A 27,715-nucleotide genomic window follows, 5' to 3' on the forward strand; every position below is an offset into this window, starting at 1 on the left:
AACTTATGCCACATACCTCAAGAAATTGTAGTCAGGCATATTGATACTAACCCATTTTCCCAGCTTTTAGAACATGGAGACCAAAGGATCAAGAGTTTGTCCTCCCAGGTGTGTGCGTGTGTCTGTGTCTGTGAGAATTTGAGGCCACCCTACACTACATGAGACCCTATCTCAAAAAACAAATAAAAAATTTAGGATGAATCTTCCTGTTCCCGATGATGTCTACCCCTGGGTCAGTAAGTTTTTAGCTGAAATGGATGGTTTCTTTTACACATTCCTATTATATATTATTTGTTACTGAACATTTTTAATACACATTATTAAATGGCAGAATCCTGATATACAAAAATCCAGTATACAGTCTGTCACGTATTAATGCAAAATGTACACGGAATAAAATTGAAACCTGTGAATAATTTTTATTTTATTTTTTTCTATATATAAACAGTTGTATTTTTAGCATATGAAATTCTATATAAATTAAAATGTAAGGCCTAAAAAATGATGTGACTTGTTTGCCTATAGTTTATTTTCAGCAAATATTTGTTTATTCTAATCTTAATTTACACTTTAATCCAAGTAGTGATATTTATCTATGAAAAAACACCCTTGAAGTATAAAACTATTAAAGTCTCTAAATTATAAGAGAATACTGTTGGAAACATCAAGTTGTTTGAAATATTGATAATGTTATATAAAAGTAATTTTTCAATGATAAACTTCAAATGTTGGAAGGATAGCACCTTATTTAGAATTACAATGTCAGTTTATCTGCTAATGCATAGATATGCATAATAGATATTGTTCAGTAATCAGCATATTAGATTGTACTTTTCCCACCTCAACCCTGACTTAATATGGTTTGGAATATATATGTATGCCTGAGGCTTCATATATTTATGCTAAAGAAAAATTTTTATGTAATACACTTACTTACTTGTGTGAATGCGTGTTGTATGGGCACATATATGCCACAGAACATGTATGAGGGTTAGAGTAGAGCTTGGCAGGCTCTGTTCTCTCCTTCTACCCCATGGGTCCCAGGGATCAAACTCGCATCATAGGGCTTGGCAGCAAGCTAAGCTTTTTATGCTGGCTCTGTCATAGACATTTTTACTGGTTTTACTCAGGTAGTGCTGAAGGTTCACAAAACCATTTTTAGATATAATAGTTGATTAAAAAGATTCAAAAGAACTCAACAAAGCTATCTTATTTTTGTTATAATTTCTACTATAATTAATAGCACATACAGATTAAAATCACCAAATGGGAAGAGGCACCTGGGGCAGCAGATCCAGGAGAGTCTGTATGTGGGTTTCCACGTCTGTCTCCTGGCAGCCTACACACAGCACTTAGTTCTCTTGTCCCCAGTGTGTGTAGCACATTGAGTGCTGTCACCTACATGTTTGTCTTCAGGGTTTTCTCCAGAGATAAGTTACATAAAGCTCATTGACCTTGGACTCCAGCTACTCCAGAGGTCAAGGATGGCTCATTATCCAAGCAGCCCAGCATAAACCACATTGTTGGCAAGAATAATGCATAGCTCTAAGTCTCCATGTAATCAGTCACCCCTTTAAACTAGGATAGTGTAGGTACATAGGAGTTGCCCCTCAGGAACTGGACAATGGCCAAACCTTTCTTTGGGTAACATCAGTCTCTTGGCCAAGGTGCTCTTCCACTGAAGTGATCGTGTCTGAGGTCTGATAGGTGGCTCAGAGTGCAAAGATGCTTGCACTAAGTCTGACAACCTTACTTTGATTTCCCCAGAACACTTGCACAAGTTATTCTCTAACCTCCATGATACCTGACCACAGGAAAAAAGGAAAACAGTTCTTTTTAATGATCTTAGGTGTCTGACTGGCTACGGTACAAGGAGGCCAGAAGAGGGTGCTGGGTCCCTGGAGCTGGAGTTAGAGCTGGTTCTGAAACATGATGCAAATGCTGGGAATCAAACCTGGGTCCTCTGTAAGAGCAGCCAGTGCTTTTAACTACTGAGCATCTCTCCAGCCCTATAAAGAAAAATTTCAAATATATGAATAAGATCTACATTTAGAAGTAATAGAATCAGTATAAATATGCTTGACATTTGAAAGAGCCAGTATAGAGCAAACGTATTAAAACATGAGGCAGTGAAATGACGTTTGCTCTGCGACCCTGATGAGCCAAGCGTTGTCCCTAGAACCCACAGTGGAAGCATTGAACCACTTTGATGCCTACAGGTACACACAACCATAGCTCTGGGGTGCATCCCCCACTAATAATAATTCTTCACATACAGTTTAAAAACAAAACAAAACAACTGTTAATATTTTCCTCCTTGATTTACTGCAATTTGTACCTTACAGTAACTGTTCAGAACTGTTCATGATGACCTACCTGATTTCAGTTCCTGGCACCCCCACATGTTGGAAGAATGAAACTGACTCCTTCATGTTGTCATCTGATCTCCATCTGTGCACTGTGACATAGGCACACACACAAAATGCTTTTTAACAATCAGAGCTGTTTAACTTAGAAATTACACAAGCCATACTTGATGGTATATGTCTTTAATCCCAGGCCTCAGGAAGCAGAGACAGGTGGATCTCTGTGAGTTCAAGGTCAGCTTGGTCCACAAAATGAGTTACTGGACAGCCAGAGCAATACAAAATAACAAACAAACAAACAAACAAAAAAACCAAAACAAAACAAACAGACATACACACACACACACCAAAAGGAAAGGGAAAAAAATTGCTTTCCAGGGCAATCATTTTGTTTTGGCAGCTTTAATTTCCCAATATATTTGATTATCAATATTTCAGAATTTATGTACATAAAAATTGAGTCACAATATCAGTTTTACAATATTATAGTGTGGTGGTAAATATAATTAAAAAAGCATCAGTAATAATGACATGTTGCTAGTCCCTCATTTGTTCCAGCTCATCATCACATTGTGTGATGAAACGCCACAGAGCAGTGTCACTCAAAATTTACAGGGCTCCCTTTTGCCTTTGTCAGGTTCTAGAAGCCGAGATAGCCTTGATTAAATAAGGTTCTATCCTTTTAGGCAGCTGGTATAGTTGCACCGGTATTATTTCTTATTCTTAGCCTTTGAGGTACACGGCTGTGGATTTTTCTTACTACACAGTCATCTAACCGTTCCTTTGCCCTCTGTTGTCATTTCCACTCTCCACGTGTCTTCGCCCCACAGTGGGATTACAAACAACCGTACCCACCACTGAGGCCTGCATGGCAAGTGCTTTACCAACTGACAATGGCGTGTTCTAACAGACTGGCCTTGAGTGCCCATTCTGCTGCCCCTCTCAAGCACTGGCATTGCAAGTGAACCACTGTTCAGTGATTTGACTTCCAGAGTATGAAGTTACTTTGTATTTTAAGATAACCAGCTGTACTTGGGTGTTTTTAGGTTCAAGGTAAGGATCCATCAGTAGAAGTCACACAGGACCTCATTGATGAATCAGAAGAAGAGCGGTTTGAAGAAATGCCAGAAACTAGCCATCTGATTGACCTGCCCACATGTGAACTCAGTAAACTTGAAGAGATTGCTGACTTAGTTACCTCAGTTCTTTCCTCACCTATCCGTAGGGAAAAGCTGGCTCTGGCCTTGGAAAATGAAGGCTATATCAAAAAACTGCTGCAGCTGTTCCAAGCTTGCGAGAACCTAGAAAACACTGAAGGCTTACACCATTTGTATGAAATTATTAGAGGAATCTTATTCCTAAATAAGGCAACTCTTTTCGAGGTAATGTTTTCTGATGAGTGTATCATGGATGTCGTGGGATGCCTTGAATATGATCCTGCTTTGGCTCAGCCAAAAAGACATAGGGAATTCTTGACCAAAACTGCAAAATTTAAGGAAGTTATACCAATAACAGACTCGGAGCTAAGGCAGAAGATACATCAGACTTACAGGGTACAGTACATTCAGGATATCATTCTGCCAACACCGTCTGTTTTTGAGGAGAATTTCCTTTCTACTCTTACGTCTTTTATTTTCTTCAACAAAGTTGAAATAGTCAGCATGTTGCAGGTAAGTAAATTATTTTTCACAACTCCATTTTCAAGTGTTTTGTTCCTAGTAATTTAACCTGGTGATATAGATTTATTTTGTTAACTTTAACTCTTCTGTCAAGCTTAGAAGCATGACATTCTTGGATTTTGTTTTTGTTTTTTTCTTTCTTCTTGTTTTTTGTTTGTTTGTTTGTTTGTTTTTGTTTGTTTGTTTTTTCTTTTTGAAGAAAATCCTTTATAAAGAATAAGTTTTATGTTTAAATCTGTCTCCGTTAACTGGAATAAACCCGATGAGCCAGTGATTTTTATTTTCCTTTTAATATTATAACTTTTAATGTACATATTTCTGTTGTGGTAGTTGCCAGGATTTAGTGAGATTAATGTCTAAGACTAATTGTTCCATCCAGTTTTTGTATTCATTGACTTCAAGGGAACACAAAACAGCCAGAATGCGTCAATATTCCAGGGAGTGCCTTGGTTTCTCAGGAACTTGAAAGAACATAAAGTGCCCAAGGAGCCAAGGACTTTTTTTTTTTTTTTAAGCCAAGGACTCTTAACTTGAAAAACCTACTACATACATTTCTCAAGGCAGCTAGACCAGACCAGCTCCATGATTTTCTGTAGTTTCTTTTTTTATTTTTAATTTTAGGGTATGCAAGTTAATCTTTAAAGCACACATGGAGTAACAAATTATTCTTTAGGCTATTAGGCTTCTCAGTATAGCCAGTAAAAAATTCTCAGAGACATTTCTATGGACCATAGTTTAGAAGTCCAGTTAGAAACAAATTTTATCATGTAAGGCTTGAACATCAATATCAATTTGTTAGATAGCCATATTCCTAGGGAACAACATAATCAACAGTGGGGGTACCCAAATCCTAAAATTCATTGAATTAAACAGGAATATCATTTTTTTCCAGTTAACAAAGTGAAACAGAGGGTGACTAGGCAATATGCGTCAGCAGTAGTTTTTATCTATTTATCAAGATCATATAGTAATAAAGACATTTTATAAATATCTGATAAATTTTTAGATGTCTTATAGCTTTATATATTTAAATATGTTTAAAAGCTGTTTTTGCAATATCAGAATAAAATACCTCTTTAAGAGTGAAGTCACAGAGCATAACCATCTTTATATGACAAAACTAAAATAAATTCCAAGTGTATTATTTGATGTTAAAAGATTTGGCTGCCAGCAAGAAAAGTTCTTGTACGCAGCTTTAATGCGTCATTAACCAAGCATAGTTCCAAACCCTGCCTCGAATAAAAAGGATTTAAAATTATGTCCAATCAAAGAGACATTATAAGAAATTATGTAAAAATTATATTCTAATTTAAAAGTACCTTTGGAGGCCTGTTTCTCTAGTTGGGTCATGCCATTCATTGTTCAAAATAGCTCCAACCCTAAGTTACAAGTTTAAATTAACATTTTATTACATATATTAGAAATTTTTAACCATATCCAATAATTTGTAAGCCAGTACTCTATAACCAATATACACAGAACATAGTAAATATATACATTTAAAACCAGTCCAAAACAGACATGTAGTGGCCTTATATATTTAAAATATATAAAGTTTTTATTTCTTCTAGCTATAATTTCAGCAGGTTGTTACCTGCTGAATCTAATTCTCTTGGGCACAGAGGTTTTGGAAGAGGACTAGCCATCAGCTTCCTTACTTGAGAAGCTGCTGGTACTCCTCTTTGAAAACAGTTTGTACAGATCAGGCCGCTCTGGACCCACTGCCAGCTTTATCCAGGCAGAAGGCAGAGGCGTCTCCAGCAATGCTCGGCTCCTAGCTGCAGGTGCTGGCTGGATGAGTTAAAGCTAAGTTGAGGGCTACTTGGCCAGTAAGTGAAGTTGGGCCTTTCTCTCAGTTTATGAATCACAGAGCAACAATCAGACAGTTAAAAAAACCACATCGACTGATGCAGACATGCCTAGAGCCAGAACCAGAGAAGGGCAAAATGTTTTCCAACCTCCTCAGACCCCAGCTCTCCTTTCCCAAAGGTCTCAGTCAGATTGGTACCACAAAACAAATCTCCAAAACAAAAATTGGGGATCCCCAAAACAGGTTACAAATTACAGGTTTGAGCACTCTCTAGGTTGGGGTGAAAGCCAGGAAAACTCAATTTGGATACAGAAGGCTAAAATGAAAGCTTTATTTTCTGAGCTCAGGGAGGTGGCCGTTTTGGGGATCTGAACCACCTCAGCTTCTCTTTCCTGAGTCACTAAGAGTCTAGACCACACCAGAAACAAGGCCAAAGCAAGAAATCAAGAAAAACCAAGAGACCAAGAAAAGAAAACCTACTTCCTTACAGGGGAACAGGCTGTTTTGGTGGTGTTCACTTATCAAACTGAAGGATGGCCGAGGGCATAGGGCCATCTTGGTGAACCTCCAAATGCTGTAGTTTAAGACTGGCCACATAAAGCACTCAGACACCAAGCTCAGTCAGATATGGATGGTTTATTGAACGCAACACTCCAAGACTGACCATGGCCAAGGACATAGTGAACTCAGGAGCCAAACTTTGCCCCCAGTGTTTTTCTAAGGCAGGTTTTTATAAGAAAAATTGTAACCAGGTAACAACCAGGTAGGTTGGGGAAGGGGGGTGGGGGTGGGGCAGCATTACATGATTTTGACTAGCTAAGCACAGGAAGAATCTATTTTGTTCTGAGCACAGTGTGTGCATGTAGCTGGACAAGGCATTTTAAGCTGATTGGCTAGGATATAGGCTTAGGAACTTTCCAGTTCCCCATCATTCTGGGAGAAGAGAACATAGCACAGGATATTGTCATTTTGTTTGAGTAGAACGTGTATCACTAATTCAAGCAGAACATTCAACACATAAAAGGCTGTTCAATCTCACAGGCGGGCAGAGCCAGAGAACTTGAACTTAATTTCACCTTATGATCAAAATAGAGTCTTAAAAACAAAAATGGCTTCTGTTATGTTAAAAACAAAAGCAGATGTTAGGGGAGGAGCTGCAGCTTTAAGCAGTTTACAACACAAGATAAAGTTACTTCCCTAAAAGCAGAATGGATAGTAACTTTCCTAAAAAGACTCAGACATAATTTTCTCAGGGGGAAAAAAAAGAATCGTAATACATAAAGTCCCCAAGAATGCAGCACACAGAGACGAAAACCTAAACGTGAGTGAGAGGCAGAATAACAGTGGTCACAGCATTTGGCTCAGCTTTGCTGGGACTGTCAAACAGCTGTGGCTGACTTCATGACTTTCCCTAGGATTTACCACTTAGTTATGTGTTACGTGCCTACAGTGACACTGAAATCTAGTTTCAAAAGTGTAGGAGGAGAAACTGATTAAGACTATAGTCAGTAGCCTTTAAATGTTCTTCTCCCCCCCCCCACTTTTAAAATTGATTTCTATTAGTTTAGTTGTATCTGTGTACGCACATGCATATGAGTACTGAAAGCTCTTCTTTAAAGCCCAGTTCCAAGGCTTCCAGAAGAAATGTTTGGCTAGATATTAGATGTTTCCAGATACCATTCTAGCTATGTAGTTTGCATAACCGAACTTTTTAAAAATAAGTTCTAATATGTTACATAGTTAAATAAAGTAAGTGAAATTGTACACATTGTATCTCATTGAATCAAAATGAGGTAAAACTAGTAGCCTGTTAGGTTACTGAAAAGTAGTTTAAATAAGTTCTGTAAAAACCTAACTTAAGTACTGGAACTAAATATGTGTGCCACCTGGCCCACCTTCAGGTGCCTTTTAAGAACTGCCATGTCCTTGCATACAGGAAGTGCTTTAGACCCATTTCGTTATGATTTGGTCCTGTCCAGATTGTGTCTGTTTCTGCTCCCATTCAGCTCTTATGTTTGAATTTAAGAATATATAGGAATAGCTTTATTTTTAAGATTTTATTGATTTTTGTAATTCTGTATATATGTGTGTCTGCATATGGGTTTGTGCACATGAGTATAATGTTCATAAAGGTCAGAATAAGGGTGTAAGCTCCCCTGGAAGCTGGAGTTATCAGTAGTTGTTAGTTGCCTGAGGTAGATGGGTCCTAAACGCCTGTCCTCTGTAATTGCAGTGCACACCGTTAACCACTGAGCTTTCTCACCAGTCTTACGAGTAATTTTTAAAGGCTATTTACTCAAGATACCTGGGTCCTAACTCCATGTCTCCCACTCACTAGCTTCATCCTATCTCCTAAAATTCAAAATTGGACTTGGAGGTCTCAGAGTAGAGTTGTTAAGAGCCTGGTCACATGTGCATGTTTCTAAAAAGAAGCACGCATGTTTTGCCTGGTTTTACATTACTATGAAGGAAAGAGTTTGATTTATACTTTTGTTATTTTTGTTTGTGGCACGAAGGATTAATCTCATGACTAGAAAAACACATCCACAGCCCTGGTTTAGAACCTCTTCCCCACAGGTTTTGTTACCTAGAAAAGTAGCCGCATATACTGTGGCAGTTATGTCTCATTAAACAAAAAGCTTCTAAGCCCAGTGCGGTGGTGCCCACCTGTGATCCCAGCACTCACGGAGGCAGAGGCAGGTGGGTCTCTGAGTTCAAGGCCAGCCTGGTCTACAAAGTGAGTCCAGGTTAGCCAAGGCTACACAGAGAAACTTTGTCTTAAAAAACGAAACAAACAAAAAAGGCTTTTTAAGATTTATAGAAAAAATGTAAATTATCTAAAGTGATTATTTTAACAAGTTAAGAAACGATTTAGTAAAAAGCATCCCAACTATAAGCTTTTAAGTTGCCAGTTATTTGTTTCCTAATATATACCCTGGAACATAATGCTTTGTAGCTTAAAGAAATCAGAAAAATAATGCTATAAATTGGAAAAATATACTTGGAATCAGGAAGCATTCTCCTAATAAACATACTTGAGATTGCCTTCATGAATCGTTTTTGCAGTTTTGAGTGTCACCTCGTAAGTGCTGAGTCGTGTTCAAAGATTTTAGGGAGAAAATTGCATTTATCAAGACATTGAAACTTTCTCCTTTGAAATATTCTAAAAAGCTAGGAAATCCTTAAGAGGAAAGAAAGAAAATTTAATCTGGGAGATATGTGGGGGGGAAATTATAAAAAATGTGAGTAGAACTGGAAGTGGTGGTGCATGCCTGTAATCCCAGCACTCAGGGAGGCAGAGCCTGGTGAGCTCTCTGAGTTTAAAGCCAGCCTGGAGTACAAAATGAGTCTAGGACAGCCAAGGCTACACAGAGAGACCCTGTGTCAGAAAAACAGAAGAAATGTGAATGGGGGAGATACATACTGACAGATAAGTACAATTATATATTTAGAGCAAGCCACTTGGAGTATGGAAATTACATTTTATAGAGGTGGATTTTGAAATATACTTTTTCTCTAAATGTATCAAGCCATAATAGATACTGCTTTTAAAAAAGTCAATGAACTACATAAAGAAGCACCATTCTGAGTCAGACAACCAGGCTGATGTTGAACTCAGAGATGTACCTTCCTCTGCCTCCCTAGTGCTGGGATTAAAGGTGTGCGCCGCCACCACCTGGCTACTCTATTTCTTTATACTTTGAGTACTTTGCATTGACACTTTTTGTGGTACTTTCTAACTAGTGGCTTTCAGTCATGTATGTGTTCAGATATGTTCCTGTTTCAGAAGGAGTTTAAGATCCTTAGTTAATAAATGATCCATATTTTTAAAGGATAGAGACTTAAAATACATCTTTTATATCTAATGATTTGATTTTACTATCAGTGAGATATTACTATTACAAGTATTTTAGAACACTTTAATTTAAATTAATAGAAATTACATTTCACAGAGAAGGGTTTTGAAAATATAATGAAAGCTTAGAAGTACCATAATTCCAATAGCTTTTTTTAAGCAAATAACTAAAATGGATTGCAATGTTATATAATTTTACTTTGCAATTTTTTTATTGTAGAAAACATAGGTAAGCTGAAGATTACTTGCCTCACTAAGCCAAGGACAATTATAATGTAATTATCCCGCTTACATTTTAGACATACAAATTTTTATTAAAAATTCATCAAAATTAAATCTATAATGAAAATAAGAAGGGTTATAAGAATATATGCATACTTGGTCTGGGGCCATAGCTCAGCAGTAGATTACTTGCATGGCACACACAAGGCCTTGGATCTGTTTCTTAGCTCTGTATATTCTTTTAATGAGCAGTTGAGATTAATACCTGTCATTTAGTAGCTCCAAGTCATCAGGATGCACTCACCAGTCATTTGTCGATTTATCCTTGGCCATAGATTAAAGCACTCTGTAAGTTTCCACATGTTAACGACTTCCTACCTGTCGCCACAATCCAGCCACCTTCACTGCTGCACTTGTGCCCCATCTTGTTCTTTCTCTTCCCCCCCCCCCCCGCCCCACCCGGTGCTGTACAGACTGACAGTGAGATCCTTGGATTTATTTGAGTTATGTTAAATTAAGAGTAAATGAAAACTGAGTTAGAAAAGCTATCAGAAAAATGAATTTGCTGTTATACCTTTAGAGCTCCTGTTCGTTTGGCCTAGTCCTGTGTAGTGAGATTTCTAGTTAAGTACGTGTTGATAAATAACTGAAGTGGCATTTCTAGGTTTCAGAAAACTATAAATAGATCCTCAAACTGTAGGTTTCATAATCAAAATGCTTTTAAATTTTGAAAATGCTTTTAAATTTTGGTCTGTTTTTGCTATACTTTGTGTAAGGCATATGCGTAATATATGTAACTATACTTTTGTTAACATTTTATGGCAATTATTTCTTCTCATGCAGGAAGATGAGAAGTTTTTGTCGGAAGTTTTTGCACAATTAACAGATGAGGCCACAGATGATGATAAACGGCGTGAGTTGGTAAGTTATTCAAAGTTTCTAGAACTTGTTTTCACATGTTTCAGAAAACTCTTTAAGATATGTGTGTCGTTGTTCCTTCCCAGAGAAATTTGAATGCCTTATAACATGGCAGAATTACAGATTATTTTTATAGTGATAGGCATTTATATAATAGAGATTCAGAAGCAAAAGAACAAAAGAGATGCTAGGGAAAAAAATACTTCTAAAACAAATGAATGGTAAATCATCTTATTCCTTAAAAATGTTTAGACTTTTTAATATGTTTATAAAGAAGTTTTAGGGGCCTGGAGTTTGTTTTGCTTTTGGTTTGAGAGGTAACTATATTTTAGAGGTGAAAGTAACAATTACTGTTTAGCAGATATTGCCTTCTTTGAAATATAATCAAATTTGAGAATTCAACAAAATATTAAAAGATATTAAAATTAGTGTCCGCCAGCACCTTTACTGGGGAGGCAGAGGCAGACAGATCTCTTTGAGTTCATGGCAGCCTAGTCTACAAAGTGAGTTCCAGGATAGCATGACTGAGCTGAGAAACCCTATCTCGAAAAACCAAAAACAACAGATTTTTTAAAAAATTTAGGAAGTGATGGGATAACAATTGAGATGTAATCTGAATAAATTAATAAAAAATTTTTAATTAGCTTTGGTAGTTATTCAATGGACTACTAAATTTTTCAGTTGTTAAATTAGTATTTTGAAGTAAAGAATCATCTATCCTTGTTAGTGCTTAAATTTTGGGAGGTTCTGTGTTTTTATTTGTTTATTTGTTTTTGTTTTTTACAATGCCCTTGGTAGCCCAGACAGTTTTTTTGCAGAATGGTTTTTATGCAAATGCTTTACATGATATTTTTATATTATGTTTAGAGAGGATCAATGTTTTAGAAATAAAGCTGTTTTCTTTTATGTGATGCTAAAGTTTTGTTGTTGTGTGCATATATTTTATACACACACATATTGCACTTATTTATATTTTACAATTAGAGGAGAGGTGCATACATACATGAGTGGATGTCAGAGAACAAATTAAGGGAGTTGGCCTCTTTCTATCATGTGGGCTCCAGGAATTGACAGCAAGTGACTTTATCCTCTTAGCCGTCTGGTCTACCACGGGCTTTGGTTTTTCTGGGGGTTGGGAGGATTAGAGGCAGGGCTTCTCTGTATAACAGAAGCCTGGTTGTCCTGGACTCACCTTGTAGACCAGGCTGGCCTTGAACTTGCAGAACTCCCTGTCTCTGCCTCCTTGAGTGCTAAAATTAATGAAGTGTACCACCATGCCAGGCACTGGGCTTCCTTTTTAAAGAGACAAAGTATATCTATTAACTGTTGCCCAGAGCCTCAAATTGCTGATCCTCCCACCTGAGCTTCCTGGGTGGTAGGAGTGTATATATTATAAGCCACTATAATCAGATTAGCTTTTACTGTATTTTTAAATGTAGATTTTATGCATTACCAGAATACATCACCAGATCCTTCAGAAGGAGCAGGGCACGGTCACACATGCCTGTAATCCAAACAGAGGCAGGCAGACCTGTGAGTTCAAAGCCAGCCTGGTTTACAAAGTGAGTCCAGGACAGCTAGGGCTGTTATACAGAAAAAAAAAAAAAAAACCTTGTCCTGAAAAACCAAAATAAAAAAACATAAATAAGTAAAAGCAGAGAAACCCTGCCTTTAAAAGGAAAAAAAAAATCCCTCAGAAGGATAAAATCCATACTCTGATAGCTAATCTTATAGTGTACCTGATTTGATTTTCATGTTTATTGCCTTTTCACTTACAGGTCAATTTCTTCAAAGAATTTTGTGCATTTTCTCAGACATTACAACCTCAGAACAGGGATGCTTTTTTCAAAACCTTGGCAAAATTGGGAATTCTTCCAGCTCTTGAAATTGTAATGGTAATTATGGTTTCTTCTGGGCTTTTGAAGTTGTGAATTTGTCATAAATTAATATTTTGGGTGATAAAATATTTTCCTAGTGCTGACTTGTCATTTAGTCCTTCATCTGAGACTGAGTCACCGCGAGAATGACTTCAGTTACACGACTTGTACTATCAGTGTTTGGATTTGCTTTCCAAAGACTGTTGTCTTTCCCTTCAGTCATAGGATTGGCTAAGTTGTCTTCCCTTTGCAGTCCAGCTAGTAGAGGAAGGACCTTCTGAACCAGAGAACCTAGGCTTCCTTCTGTATGAGAATCAAATTACAGTCCTCAGATTTCAGTTACATGAATTTGACTCATAGATAGTCATATAAAAAATTTTAATAATTTTAAGTATTCATTTTAAAAGAAGTGACACATGAAATGTATTTTTGTTTCTTCATGTGTATGTGTATTTATGTGAATGTAGGCCACATGTGTGCCTATGCCAGTGGACTGCAGCTGTGTACCACTATATTCAGTTCTATGCTGACTCATGTATAAACTCTGAATATTTCATTTAGTTGGTAGAAAATATTAAAATTAGTACTGAGCTGCTCCCAAATGATAACATTTATAGATAAAGAAGGGGAGAAAAAGATATATTGATTCCGTTTGGTGTCTTAGTCCAAAACTTGGGAGGTAATAAATCCATATAGGGAAAGAAGGGGGATTGCAAATTGACGTTCAGTGTTAATCTAAAAACTTGAGAGTCATTCGTGGGTTTGGGAGAGAAGAGGGAATGCAAGAGTAACCTTTGCGATCAGTCTCTAACCCGCCTTCCTTTTGTCAGGGCATGGATGACTTGCAAGTCCGATCAGCTGCTACAGATATATTTTCTTATCTGGTAGAGTTTAGTCCATCTATGGTCCGAGAATTTGTGATGCAAGAAGCGCAGCAGAGCGATGATGTAAGTAATGGTGCTACAGTGTGTGTGTGAGCCGTGGAGAAGCGCAGCAGAGTGATGATGTAAGTAATGATGCTGCAGTGTGTGTGAGCCGTGGAGAAGCACAGCAGAGCGATGATGTAAGTAATGGTGCTACAGTGTGTGTGTGAGCCGTGGAGAAGCACAGCAGAGCGATGATGTAAGTAATGGTGCTGCAGTGTGTGTGTGAGCCGTGGAGAAGCGCAGCAGAGCGATGATGTAAGTAATGGTGCTGCAGTTGTGTGTGTGAGCCGTGGAGAAGTGCAGCAGAGCAATGATGTAAGTAATGGTGCTGCAGTGTATGTGAGCCGTGGAGAAGTGCAGCAGAGTGATGATGTAAGTAATGATGCTGCAGTGTGTGTGAGCCGTGGAGAAGCGCAGCAGAGTGATGATGTAAGTAATGATGCTGCAGTGTGTGTGAGCCGTGGAGAAGCGCAGCAGAGTGATGATGTAAGTAATGATGCTGCAGTGTGTGTGAGCCGTGGAGAAGCGCAGCAGAGTGATGATGTAAGTAATGATGCTGCAGTGTGTGTGAGCCGTGGAGAAGTGCAGCAGAGTGATGATGTAAGTAATGATGCTGCAGTTGTGTGTGAGCCGTGGAGAAGTGCTTATGGTTGGAAAGACGACATGACCATAAGCTTACATTTAAGAATGTAGGACTAATGAAAGACATTTTAAGCCCTTAAGGATATACAGACCAAGTAACTATTTTGTATAACTAAGAATTTGTTTTTATTTACTCATTTCCTATTTTTAAATAGAAATGAAAGTTGAATTATAAAAAAATGTGTTTTCTCACTATAAAAATATTTTAAAATTCCTTAAATTTTCCCTTATACTATAGCAGAGACAAAATGAACATTTACTTAAGTTATAGATCTGCCTACCTCTGCTTCCAAAGTGCTGGGATTAAAGGCATGTGCACTGTTGACCAGCTACCTGCATTACAATTTTATGTATTTTCTCTTAATGTCTGTTTATATTTTTATTGTCTAAGTTGATGCCAGTGTTTCTTGGTTTATGTTATTTGTTTTGTTTTTTATTTTTCTCCATTTGTTTCAAGGTTTGTATATGTATGTCAAGCAGTTACCAGTGGAGGAACAGAAGTCATTAGATCCTTTGAATCTAGAATTACAAGCAATTGTCAACCACCCAGCCTTGGTGCTGGGAACCAAGTTTGGGCCCTCTGCTTTTGTTTTAAGACACTGAGCATGTGCATCCGCCTGACTGTGAAGTTACAGTCCTCCCTGCCTCCGGTTCTCAAGTGCTGTGATGCAGATGTGTGTCACCATCCCTGTTTCCATTTTTACAAAAGTTTGGAGTGGTACTATAGTTGAGACAATAAAGAAGTAATATTTTGGTCATGATGTATCATACCTCAGCCCTTCTTGGGGCCGAGACAAAAGGGTTGCCATAAACTCAAGTCCAGCCTAGGCTTTCTTACATATTCTATAGATTAAGACCCTGTCTGAACCATCAACCCCCAAAACAACCTTTTATATAAATATATTACTATGGAGGGTGGGTTTTGTGTTGGTTTTTAGATTAATTTTCATTTATGTGTAGGTAAGTGTTGTGTGTATGCAAGTACTCAAGGCCAGAAGAGGGTGTCCAATTCCCTGGAGCTGGAGTTATAGGCAATTTTGAACTGCCTGAAATGGGTGCTGGGAACTGAACTGTGATCATTTGGAAGAGCAGGGCCTTCATTAAACTGCTGAGAGCTGTTTCTCCAGACTCCTAGACACCAAATGATGCTAAATTCTAGCTTCTTAATATGTCACTGCAATATTGTTGTATTCTATCATTAATGCTTATGTTTAAAAGACATTCATCTTAAATGACCATAAATTTCAACTCATAGCATGATAATCATGAATAATAACTTAAAATTCTTAACTCTTAAAATTTTGATTTGTTTTCATTAGCATTATTTTCTTGTTTATATTTAATTCATACATGGAGAAGTAGTTACCAGTTTTTCAGTATGAAAACTAAATGTTTTCCTTGCTCCTTTCTTTGAGACTTGGGTCTTGTATTGCTTAAGTAGGCCTTTTGTTTATGTGCTCAAGCAAGTCCTCCTACCTCAGTATAATGCATAGTGTTGTCCACTTTCTTTCTTCCCGTAAGATGAGGTCCTAAGTATTCCAGTTTGGCCTCAGCATCATTATATAGCTGAGGGTGACCTCAAGCTTCTCCTCTACTTCCCAAGAGTTGGCATGTGCTACCATCCCAGTTTATGCAGCACAAGGGATCAGATCCCTAGTTTCAGGCAGGCCTAGGCAAGTGCTCATGGATTAAAGATATCCCAGCCTCTTCCTAAGCTTCATAATTTTAAACTGAGCATGATGATGAACACTTCACACACACCTGGAGGTGAAGCAGAATCAAGAGTTCATACCAACCTCAGCCATATAGTGGGTTTGAGGCCAGTCTTTAAAAAATAAAATAAAACACACCCAGCTTTATAACTTGAAATTCAATTCAGTCTTTCAAGATAGAGAAAATATTAAAAAGTTTGTTGTTGATTTTTCAAGATTAAAGTTTCTACATACTGGATTCTATATTAGACCAGTAATGACCTTTAAAAGGAAAGAGGACCCTTGAGCATCTTCACTTATGTGGCCCACTACTTTTTTGTAGCATAACCTGACTTGTTCTATCACTTTGAATATAGAATTTGTGCTACTTCTGGGACAGGAAAGAAGAAAAAGAAGAAATTTGCCTGTACTTTGATTGGGTGATTGACATTTTGTTGTTCCAAGAGCGTGCTTACTTCAAACTCCTGATATAGAGCTTACTATCCTCAGACTTGTGGGGCGACTTTCCTGCCTCTACCTGCCTTGCATTGGTGTTTGATACTCACTTTTCCTTCTATTATTACAGATCAGTTTTAGCAACATGAATTGCATAATATTTACTGCAGCTGTTTCTATCCAAGCTAGAAAGATCAGTTGAGCAACAGTTGCTGAAGTTGCTATACTGAAGAAATGAGGTAGTCCTACCTGAACTTAGTTAGCTGTAAGGATGCAGACCACTTTAATAAAAACTATTTACATAGCATTACATTTATTAGGAGTTACGAGCAGTCTAGAGATTATTTAAAGTATATGGAGGAGCCAAGCATGGCAGCACAGCACAGCACAGCACAGCACAGCACAGCACAGCACAGCACAGCACAGCACCCCACAGTCTGAAGCAGGAAGCTTGTCTCAAGATTGAGGCCAGCCTGAACTGTGTACCAAGTTCCAGGTTAGCTTGGGCTGTTCAAGTGACAGCCTGCCTCTAAAAAGTGAACCAACATATGATACAGATACTATACCTTTTTATATTATTTTAACCGTCCCAAGATTTTAGTGTCTGCAGGGACCAAATAGCAACTCTATTTTAGGTGGATTTGGTAGTACATTTCATTAGACTAACTTTAATTCGTGAGCTGGGTGCTGCTGTTTTAAAAGAAAATCCCAAATCCCTTCCTACTCATCTCATGTCCCAATGGAAAAGGCCCAAAAGGCTCACTAGCTCAGTTGACAGCCCAGGAGGAAAAGGCCAAAAAAACCTCAGGCCAAAGGCTTGCAAGCTCAAATATCTAAAAGCCTAATAAGCCAAAGCCACAGAGCTGAAGCACTAAAGAGCTAAAGCCCAAGAATTTCTACTGCTTCTACAAGCTGTCTTAAACACTTAACTCAAAGTCCCTCCTAGTCTATAATCCTGTTGGCAGGTTTCTTGCTCTGCCTTTTGACCTAGGGTTAACTTTACTACATCCTGAGTACAGAAAGCTCTTGAATTAAAAGTGTATGTATGTTAGGGCTCAGCTGCACCAAACAAAAAACAGGCTTTTACAGTTCACAGTCTCAGGGATCACAGTAGGATTGAATGTCCTGCAATAGGGTGCCTCTAGGATAGCAGTCCACCCTAACCTTACTGAGCTCATAGATCCAGTTCACTTACGCGTGTTAGCATGTATCCTACCGCGCACCTCACATCCCTTCCTAGGAGCTTTTCTTTCATGATACCTGTTGTCTAACCAGTTGGTTTGTTGGTTTGTTTGTTTTTGTTTTTTCATATTTTGCTTATTTCTGGCAGACTGATAAATTTTGCTCTCAAACAGAAACCTGATTTGATAATAATTTTTGAAGCAAGTTGTATTCTACTTCACTGGGTCTTACTTGGGATTGGGCTGTTTGTGGATTCATGTTTCTTTATTGCTTTCTTCCATAAATATTTCCCATTAGATTGAGACCAGAATTTTTTTTCTCTAACCCATCTGCACGCCTTTAATCCCAGCATTCTGGAGGCAGAGGCAGGTAGAGCTCTGTGAGTTCAAGGCCAGCTTCATCTACATAGTGATTTCCAGGCCAGCCAAGGCTATATAGTGAATCCCCAATCTCAAAAAACAAAACAAAGCCTGCCATGTATTTAAAGAGAGAGAGTGTGTGTTTCAGATGTGGAAGTGTATCCAAGTCCTAACTAACTACTTAGAGGATTGCTTAAGCTCAGAGTTCAAGACCAGCCTGGGCAGCTTAGCAAGTCCCATCACTTAATGTTTTCCTAGCATTGGTAGATTATCCATTTATTTATATCATTATTGCTTGAGTATGTTGTACATACATCACCTAGATTTGTATAACTGCCTTAGTCACTTTTCTGCCTCTGTAACAAAGCACCATGACCAAGGCAACTTTATTTTATTGGTGTGTTATAGTTGAGAGGGTGAGTCCATGACCATCATGCCTCTGTAACAAAGCACCATGACCAAGGCAACTTTATTTTATTGGTGTGTTATAGTTGAGAGGGTGAGTCCATGACCATCATGGCAGTGGGGTGTGGCAGCAGGCAGGCAGGGAGGCACTAGAGCAGTCACTGATAGCTCACATCACATTGCAAGCATGAGGCAGAGCGTGCTAATTGGGAATGGCATGGGCTTCTGAAGCCTCCGAGTTCATCCCCAGTGACACAACTTTTCCAACAGACACACCTCCTAAGCCTTCCCAAACAGTTCCATAAACTGGGGAACCAAATATTCAAATCCAGGAGCTTGTGAGGGCATTTTCATTCAAACACATAGTAACCATACAATGTCCATACAACAATAAAGAGCCTAATAATAGATTTTGCTTAGAATATACCTTTGATGATAGAACATTTTTCCTTTGGCATGACAATCATTTTTTGTTCTTCATTAACGCTTAGGATTTATATTTTAGGGGGGAAATTGAAGGCAGAAAAGGTGATGCATGGTCAGTAAAGTGCTTGCCATGCACGCATGAGTAATAGAACCTGTGTCAAAAACCACTTAACTTCTATAATCCCAGAGCTGGATAAGTGGAAACAGCAACAGGTATCTGTGAATCAGAGAGACCCTGTCTCAGAAGTTAATGTGCATGCTGGGTATGGTAGCACATACCTTTAATTCCAGAACTCTAGATGCAGAGGGAAGTGGGTCTGTGTGAGTTCAAAACCAGCCTGTCTACATATCAAGTTCCAGGACAGCCAAGGGCTCCATAGAAAGACCCTATCTCAGAAAAACAACCAAAAAAGAAAGAAAAAAAAAAGTAGAGGAAGATGCTGGACATTAACCTTAGGCTTTCATACACACACATAACACTGTGCGCACAAATACATACACTAAGAATACAAGCTTATGCAACAATAAGCCTCGTACTAAGTCACTTTATGACACTGTTCTCAGATCTCATGAATTACTGCTTGTCATTTTTCTAGAAGAGTTTTCTGTTTAAAGATTGAAATGATTGGTTTCAGGGTCACCTGTTCTGTGGTCACATGTGTTTGATCAACCTCTTGATTTACACCTGAAGCTAAAGCCTAGCATGGGATGGTAACAGTAAACAGTCCCCCACCTCTCTTTGTGTGTTTAGTACTTTCGAAAAACAGCAATAAATATCTTTAAATAATCTACTCTGTGCTTTGTTTTTTTCTTAGCGCTATGTGTTGGTCTTATAGAAACATACTTTCTTTCAGGATATCCTTCTTATTAATGTGGTGATTGAACAGATGATCTGTGATACGGACCCTGAGCTTGGAGGTGCAGTGCAGTTAATGGGACTTCTTCGTACGCTAATTGATCCAGAGAACATGTTGGCTACAACTAATGTAAGAACTCACACTGAGACTAAGAACATTTTGGTAATCAGTCTCAACTGGTACACATGAAGTACTTTGTTAAGTATTTATATTTAAAAAGCAATGGTATTTTTATAACAATTAATTTTTAGAAAATACAACATTGCTATCTGTCCAATTCCTATTTTGTTGTTAGCATTTCCTTTATTTATTGGGGATATAGGGTATGCATTGAGGCCAAAGGATAATTTGCAGGCATTGACTCTGTACTTATATGGGACCCAGAGAACGAACTCAGGCTTGATAATGTTCAGCAGCAAGTGCTTTTACTGCTGACCCACCTCACTGGCCCAGGAATAGTACTGTATTTTTTAGGATCATGAGGTACACTTTTCCCCCCAAGAGTGGGGTTGTGGGAGTTAGGGTGCACCTTATGGTCCAATTGTTGTTTTTAACTGTTTTTCTTGTTTTGCTGCTCTAAAAACTGGGTGCATCTTATGGTCAGGTGCGTCTTATAGACCAAAAAATACGGTAATTGGATTGGGAATTTAGATTTTGTTCTTTGGCATCTGTGTGCTAACTTGTTTTGCTTTTTGTTTTTTTTTTTTTTTTTTTGTGCGTAGCACTGTAAACATACTAATAATACTTAACTATTTTAAGATGGCAAATAGGGTAACAAATTGTATTTTATGTTATGTTGTCACAGTAAAAAGCAAGAAAATTGATGTAAGCTAAAGATTGTTAATTACATAAATCATGAAAGGTTCAAGGAAGATTTCAGAATATTAATAGTTATTTCAATATAAAAGACCACTTCTCCTTAAAAATTTCCTCATAATTGAGAATATATACATTATTTTTAAATTGATATAAATTAGTTGGCCCAGTCATTTAATAAACAGTGAATAGAAATTAGAAATTGTTTTATAAAGTACAACTTTTAGTCTGTAAGGAACTGATCTGAATTTCATATTTTCATTCAGTAGCTTGATAAATTGCTTTAGTACTTTTTCAGATTTGGATAAGCAGTGAAATGTAGGGCAGCAGTGCCTCTTACACACACACACACACACACACACACACACACACACACCCTGAGTGAAAAGAAATTTTTAAAATTATCATCCTCACAACTTTCGCACCCAATACACTGCTATTAGTTGTGATCACCATGTTGTTCATTGGGTTAATATAGTCTTCATTACACTTCAGATCACAGCATCTTTGGGGAAAGTTCTGAATTTCCTTGAGAAAACTTTTCTTTTTTTTTTTCACTTTGATTTCTATTTAGTATTTATCAAATCCTTTGGGATTCAGATGAAATATGTATCTAAGTTTGCTTCCTTGACTCTAGGTGGTTTGGGATTTGTTCCCGTTATCTTAAAAGTACTGCTGTTAAAAATGACCTTCACTGCTAATTCTTGAAGATGTCTATAAATGCAAAGGTGATAAAGTACTCTTTTAAATATTCTTTCAGAAAACTGAAAAAAGTGAGTTTTTAAATTTCTTTTACAACCATTGTATGCATGTCCTCACCGCTCCACTTTTGACCAATACGTCAGAAGACAAATGTGAGGAAGGTAAGCTCTCTTGTTTATTTGCTTATGATAGCCAGGAAGAAGTACTCGGTGCTTTATATGACAGAGAGTAAGTTATTACTGAGAGATTTAAAGTGCATTATGAAGTCATGATTGCCCTTCTTTCTGGGTGTCTTGGGTAAGAACTATCAGTGCATAATATGTGGGACAAGGATTTTTTTTCTTAGCATGTATTTTTTTGTTGTTTCTCCATATTTGTTGCTTAGTTAATGCTCATAACTTACTAATGCCGTTCTCTAGTTTTTTAACTAAAGTGGAATGGAGACAAAGGTAGTTTTGAGGTAATCTGAATACAGAACTGTTTAGGCATTTGTAGCTGTCTAGATCCAATTTGGCATCAGTTTTTGGTTTATTAGACTAAATAATGAAAAGGACGTAGTGGCCAGATGTGGCAACAGGCCTGTGATTTCAGTACTGAGAGGTGGAGGCAGGAGGATCAGGATTCAGGGCCAGTCTTAGCCACCTAGTGAGTTCAAGGGCAGTCTGGGCTGTGGATCCCTGCCTTAAAGGAGGCATGGCAGTCAGTTTATGAAATAATCTTATTTAATAACTAATTGCTTTCTGATTATATACCTTAAGGAGTATTTCATGATAGGTTCAAGACTGATACTATATTACTTATAATGTGGCAACTTAATTATCAAAAATGCAAAGTTAAGTAAAATTTAAAGAGCATATCCCAGAAGATTTTTATTGCAGTATGTAAGTTAAAATAATGCATTTTAACACTTCCACCATAAGCAGAATATAGCTAATTCTATTAATAGATATTCATGTATTACCTTTATCAAAACTAGCTTAACATACTTGTTTTCTGATTTAAAAAAACAAAACAAAACAAAACTGTAGAGTTGGGATTTTCTGTGGCCCCTTTCGCCTTCTCAGTCCCACTATAACACGGTCTGCAGTCTTGAAGATATGCCCCAGACTTTTGTCTCATCTATTATGTATTATTTTTCAGCTTCAAATTTGATTTAAATTTACTTCTATTCTAGGCATTACCCTAGTTTCGAGATCTGTTTATAGTGATATCTAGGTTCTTAGGTACTCTAAGTCTTGCGTCATGTCTATGAGTATTAACATTCTTCTTCCTGTGCACACTTGTTTCAGCTTTCTCCAAGCTTGCTCCGGTATACATTTTGCATTCCCTGTGCAAATGAGCTTACATGTGCTCTAGGAAACATCCTTGTACCAGGCACATATTTGTAGCATAAATACATTGCTGATGTATGTGTTGCTCTGAAGTTTTGAACTTCTACTATTTTGTGTTTTTTTAATATGTGTTGCAGAAACATATCCTAATTGTTAATTGTTGAATAAAAGAAAGCAAAATAATGTGTCTGTCTTAACTGTTTTTAATCTTACTTTTTTGTCAGAATACTTTCACTATTATTATTTTTCCTAGTATTTGTGAGACAGGGTCTTAATATGTAGGTCTGGCTGTCACTGTGTAGGCCAGGCTGGCCTCAAATCCTGCCCAAAGGCTGGGATTTAAGATGTGTGCGCCCATACCTGGCTCACTGTTATTATATTTTAATGATCTACCTCTGTACTAATTCTATAAAAGATATATAATATTTGACCAAAGAAAACAACTCAATAGTTATTATGAAATTAAGAAGAAATTATGATTGAGATGTGTGTGTATTGTAAAACATTAGGTAAATGTAAGATATTGTTAACTGAAGTGGTTGACTTCTTTTTTTAAAGATAATATGCTTGGATCTAACAAAACCAACACAATTTGCCCTGGTAAGTATAAATTTATAATTTATAAGTACAAATTATTCTTAGTTAATATATATTTGTATGGAAATAAGGAAAATATTTTTAACATACAAATAAAATCCAAACACAGATTTGCTTTATTATTATAAGGAAGAAGTTCTCCTTTCCAACTGTAAAAGATGAGAAACAGATTGTTGCCTCTGTAAATTTGTTGTTGTTGTTTGTGGCATTGTTTTGAAAAATCATTAACTGTAAGTTGATAATTTAGATATTATATTTTAGATGTGATTAACTGTGATCTGTTAGGAGCCACACTTTGGCACAGTGCTGTACTACATGAGCCTACGTCTTTGACTGCCTACTTCTCCTTAGGATATGCATTCAAGGTGCTGGCCTTATAGTATTGAAGCTACATACACTTATCGTTACATTCTTTCTATCAAACTTCTCAAAGGAAACAACAGAAACTTCTAGGAGAGCTTCCCTAGGAAAGTGTTGAGAGACTCACTGTTTTAAAATGCCTTTTGTAAAGGGCCGGGAAGATAGCTCAACAGGTAAAGATGTTTCCCATAGAAGCCTGGAGACCTGAGCCCACGGAAAGGTGGAAAGGAGACATTATCCTTTGTCCTCCACGTGCTACACACACACCCCACAAATACCTTTTACAACTTTTGTAGAACTAGAGAGGTGGCTCAGCAGTTCAGAGCATATTTTGATCTTGCAGAAGACCTGAGCTCACTTTCCCACGTTCATACCAGGTAGTTCAGACTGCCTATCACTTCTCCAAAGTATGAGACACCCTTTCTGGCTTCAAATGCACCTGCATTCATGTACGCAAACCCACACAAGTGTACATATGCTTAAAAATAAATCTGATATAAATAAAATTTGAAAACCATGACAAACTTTAATGGTTAAAGACTAGTTCCAGGAACTAGCTCAGCAGTTAAGAACGTTGGCTGCTCTTCTACAGGGCCCAAGTTCAATTCCAAGCATATACATGGTGGCTCACCACTGTCTGTAACTCTGGAGTTCCAGAAGTTCCAACCCCTGCACACTGATAAACATGGAGGCCGAAACCAATGCACATAAAATAAAAATAAATAAATAATTATTAAAGACTGGTTCTAAGTTTGGCTCTGGTAATACTCGCTGTTATGGAACTTAGTCTGGAACACGTAAGAGTATTTTCTTATACTTGAAGTAAAAACAGTGTTTGAAGTTATCTCAGAGTTTCCTTCGCTATGAAGAGTCACCATGTCCAAAGCAACTCTTATAATGAAACATTTCATTGAAGCTGGCTTAGAGTTCAGAGGTTAGTTAGTCCGTTATCATCATGGGAGGAAGCAGGGCAGTGTCCTAGCAGATATGGTGCTGGAGAAGGAGCTGAGAGCTCTACATCTTGATCCATGGGCACTAGAAGGGGACTGTGAGCCATGCTGGGCAGAGCTTGAGCATATATATGACCTTAAAACCACCCCGACAGTGACACACTTCCTCCAACAAGACCACACCTCCTAATAGTGGCATTCCTTATGGGCACCTGAGTCTGTGGGCACCTTACTTCTTCAGACCACCACAAAAGTACTAGTTTTCTTTTGTGTGAAGGCCATTTTATTAAAGAGTGCTGCATTATTTTCCGTAGCCTCCTAGAGCATGGACTAGAGAAACTCTTGTCTCCCACAGTGGACAGTTCACGGCTCCCTGTGTGCCCAGTCCTGGGAACACAGCATCTCCATCTGCCCTTCGCAGGCACCTGCACACATGTGGCTTGACTATACACACAGAATGGGGGAATGTATTTAAGTGTGTATTGTTCCTGCTTAAATAAAACAGTTGTACTAGATGGTATTGATTGTGCTAACTTTTTCCTTGTTTGGTTTGGGGAACAGTTGTTTTGGTTTTTTTGGCTTTTTTGTTTTGAGGGAGAGGGTTTGTCTTTCGAGACCACATTTCTCTGTGTAGCCCTGGCTATCCTGGACTCACTTTGTAGACCATGCTGGCCTTGAACTTACAGAGAACCACCTCCACTACCACACCCAGATAATAACATTTTCTTAATGATGGATTTTTTTTAAATGTTGATTTGCATTGGGGGCTGCCAGGTGCTCAGTTGGTAGGAGAACTTACATGTACGCCTGCTGTATTCTGGTCCCCAGATCCCACAGGGTTTTAGGAGAGAACCGTCTCCTGAGAGCTGTTCTCTGCAGCCACGTTTGTACTAACACATTTAAAAGAAATTTGTGTCACTTCAGGCGTGAACTCTGTGGCCTTTCCTCTTTGTTGTGCCTTTGCATGGGTTTGTTCACATTTGCAGTGGTAGCACTAATGAAGAAAAAATTACTAGAAAAATGTCAAAGTGACTACGGCTTTATTATCATATTTGTAGATTGCTACATTTTTTTACACAAGAACCTTTTAAGAGTCTACATATATAAAAGTAATGTGTATTTGTAATGTATTTTTGCTCTAAGATATAGGATTTATTTATTCTATTGGATGTATTATATTCTCATAAAATACTTTTCTTTTGTAGATAATTATCAAACAGCACAGCTACTTGCCTTAATTTTAGAGTTACTCACATTTTGTGTGGAGCATCACACATACCACATAAAAAACTACATCATGAACAAGGACTTGCTAAGAAGAGTCTTGGTGTTGATGAATTCAAAGCACACTTTCCTGGCCTTGTGTAAGTAACAATTTAGATGAGCATTTTTGTAAAAATAGTTAAAGAAATATTTTAGTAGCAGTAAAAGCCAGTTACTCATTTGAAGTCTTGTACTTACTAGCAGTATTTGCGGTGTTAACAAGATGGCTGAGAAACACAACTGCTTCTTGAGAAGTGGGAAGGAATGGTTTCCACGTGCATATTGCTTACATTTAGATCTAGTAGAATTAACATAGGTTTTGCTGGAATATAATAGCGTGTGTAATAACAGCATTGCTTCAAGAACTGCTCTGGTGTGGTGGAACTTCATCACACTCTCATGATTACATTTGTGATGGGATGAGGGTGGCTCTCACTTGTTATCCCAGCACTTGGAAGGTGGAGGTAGGAAGATCAGAAATTCAGAAACAGTCTTCAGTACATAACAATTCTTATAAGTTGGCTTGGGGCATGATACTTTGTCTCAAAAAGACAAAACAAATAAGCAAACACTTAAACAGTGTTAACAACCCAAGTTTTTTCTGTTTATTTTTTTTTTCTATCCCTGTACATAAGCATATTCATACACATATCAAGGGTTTTTGTTTTTTTTACTTTGTGAAAAATAGTACATTTCTCTGCCCTTCACGACAAGTTATTTGGTCTTATTTTTCTTTCTAATGATAGCTAAATAAAATTTCATGGTATGATTTCCACAAATGTTTTACAATTCTTTAAAGCATAGATTACAAACTTGTTTTTGATTTTTCACCACTTTAAACTAGTATAAGACTCCTTTATATGCTATTGTATTTATGTAAGATTCATAATAATAGGATTGGCAGACAAAATGTTGTGTACTTTTTCATATATTCTTTTTAAATTTTAACATCTACCTACTACCAAAAGATGAAGCACTGGCATTTTCCAAATACCCTGTAATGCCACACTCATAAACAGACAAACAAACAAATGGAATAAAAGCACATGGCATCATTCTTGAGGTCCCAAGCTAGCTTGGTATACATTAAATAATTGAGGCTTATCTTGAATTCATGGCAGTCCTTCTGCCTCAGCCTGGTGCCAAGTCACTACTCCCAGCTATATTGCTAATTTTTTAAATTGTTATTTGGTGATGAAAATAGGTTTTTGTAGTTTTGTTCTAACTTATTTTTCTTCTCAAAGGATATTTTCATGTATTAATATAATTTGTATTTTTATTTATTTATTTATTTATTTATTTATTGAGACAGTCTCCGTAACCCAACAGACCTCACTTGCTATATAGCTATGGATGATCCTTATTCTGCCTCTGCCCCCAAAATGTTGGGATAGAGGTCTGAGTCATCATGTTTAGCCTAATTTACATTTTTATCTGATGTGAACTGGACACTGTCTTTTTTCATAGAACTCTGTGTATTACAGTTTATGTTTTAGGAAGAGATGTTCCAGTCTTACTTACCTTTTGTTTATGATATTTTCCGTGTAACTTTTAAAAAAATCTGTATTGGGGTAGGGCATGGCTCAGTTGAGACTTGCAAGCACAAGGACCTGAATTTGATCCCTAGAAGCCATGTGCAGGGCTCCTGGTGTGCACACTTATAATACTATCTCTGGGAGGTAGAGACAGGAGCATCTCTGAGACTGGCCAGTCTGTCCTAATTAGTGGGCTTCAGTGTTGTAGGGTATTTAGTCACAGTAGGGACCCTGAGATTGTGTACTGGAAAAACCTGTTTGTGACTCAGCCCTAGCACATAACCTTTAATCCAAGAGCTTTCTGTAAACAGGATTAAATAAAGACAATCATAAGTCAAGAGATGGAGCAAACAACGGTTGACAGGGAATGGATATAGGGAAAAAGCATAGAGAGTGAGGGGAAGTCCAGAGGCTGGATAGAGAAAGAAGAAAGCTTCTGTTTGAAGGGTTTTTAAGACAGCCTGGAGAAGGAGGGGCTTTTTCCTTCTG

The 27,715-nt window shown here is 37.6% G+C and overlaps 1 protein-coding gene across 2 annotated transcripts in view; it reads left to right on the top strand.

Moving 5' to 3' along the window:
- Positions 1–27,715, top strand: part of PPP4R3B (protein phosphatase 4 regulatory subunit 3B) — a 55,904-nt gene that overhangs the window by 14,722 nt on the left and 13,467 nt on the right. For both annotated transcript variants that reach the window (XM_084798085.1, XM_084798086.1), the window contains exons 4-11: positions 3,413–4,036; positions 10,777–10,854; positions 12,630–12,746; positions 13,559–13,675; positions 19,670–19,801; positions 21,249–21,351; positions 23,080–23,121; positions 25,634–25,792. In XM_084798085.1, the coding sequence (XP_084654211.1) occupies positions 3,413–4,036; positions 10,777–10,854; positions 12,630–12,746; positions 13,559–13,675; positions 19,670–19,801; positions 21,249–21,351; positions 23,080–23,121; positions 25,634–25,792 (1,372 nt within the window). The remainder of the gene's footprint in view (positions 1–3,412; positions 4,037–10,776; positions 10,855–12,629; positions 12,747–13,558; positions 13,676–19,669; positions 19,802–21,248; positions 21,352–23,079; positions 23,122–25,633; positions 25,793–27,715) is intronic.

This window comes from Acomys minous (assembly GCF_964271855.1).
Source record: "Acomys minous genome assembly, chromosome: 10".
NCBI classification, from domain to species: domain Eukaryota; kingdom Metazoa; phylum Chordata; class Mammalia; order Rodentia; family Muridae; genus Acomys; species Acomys minous.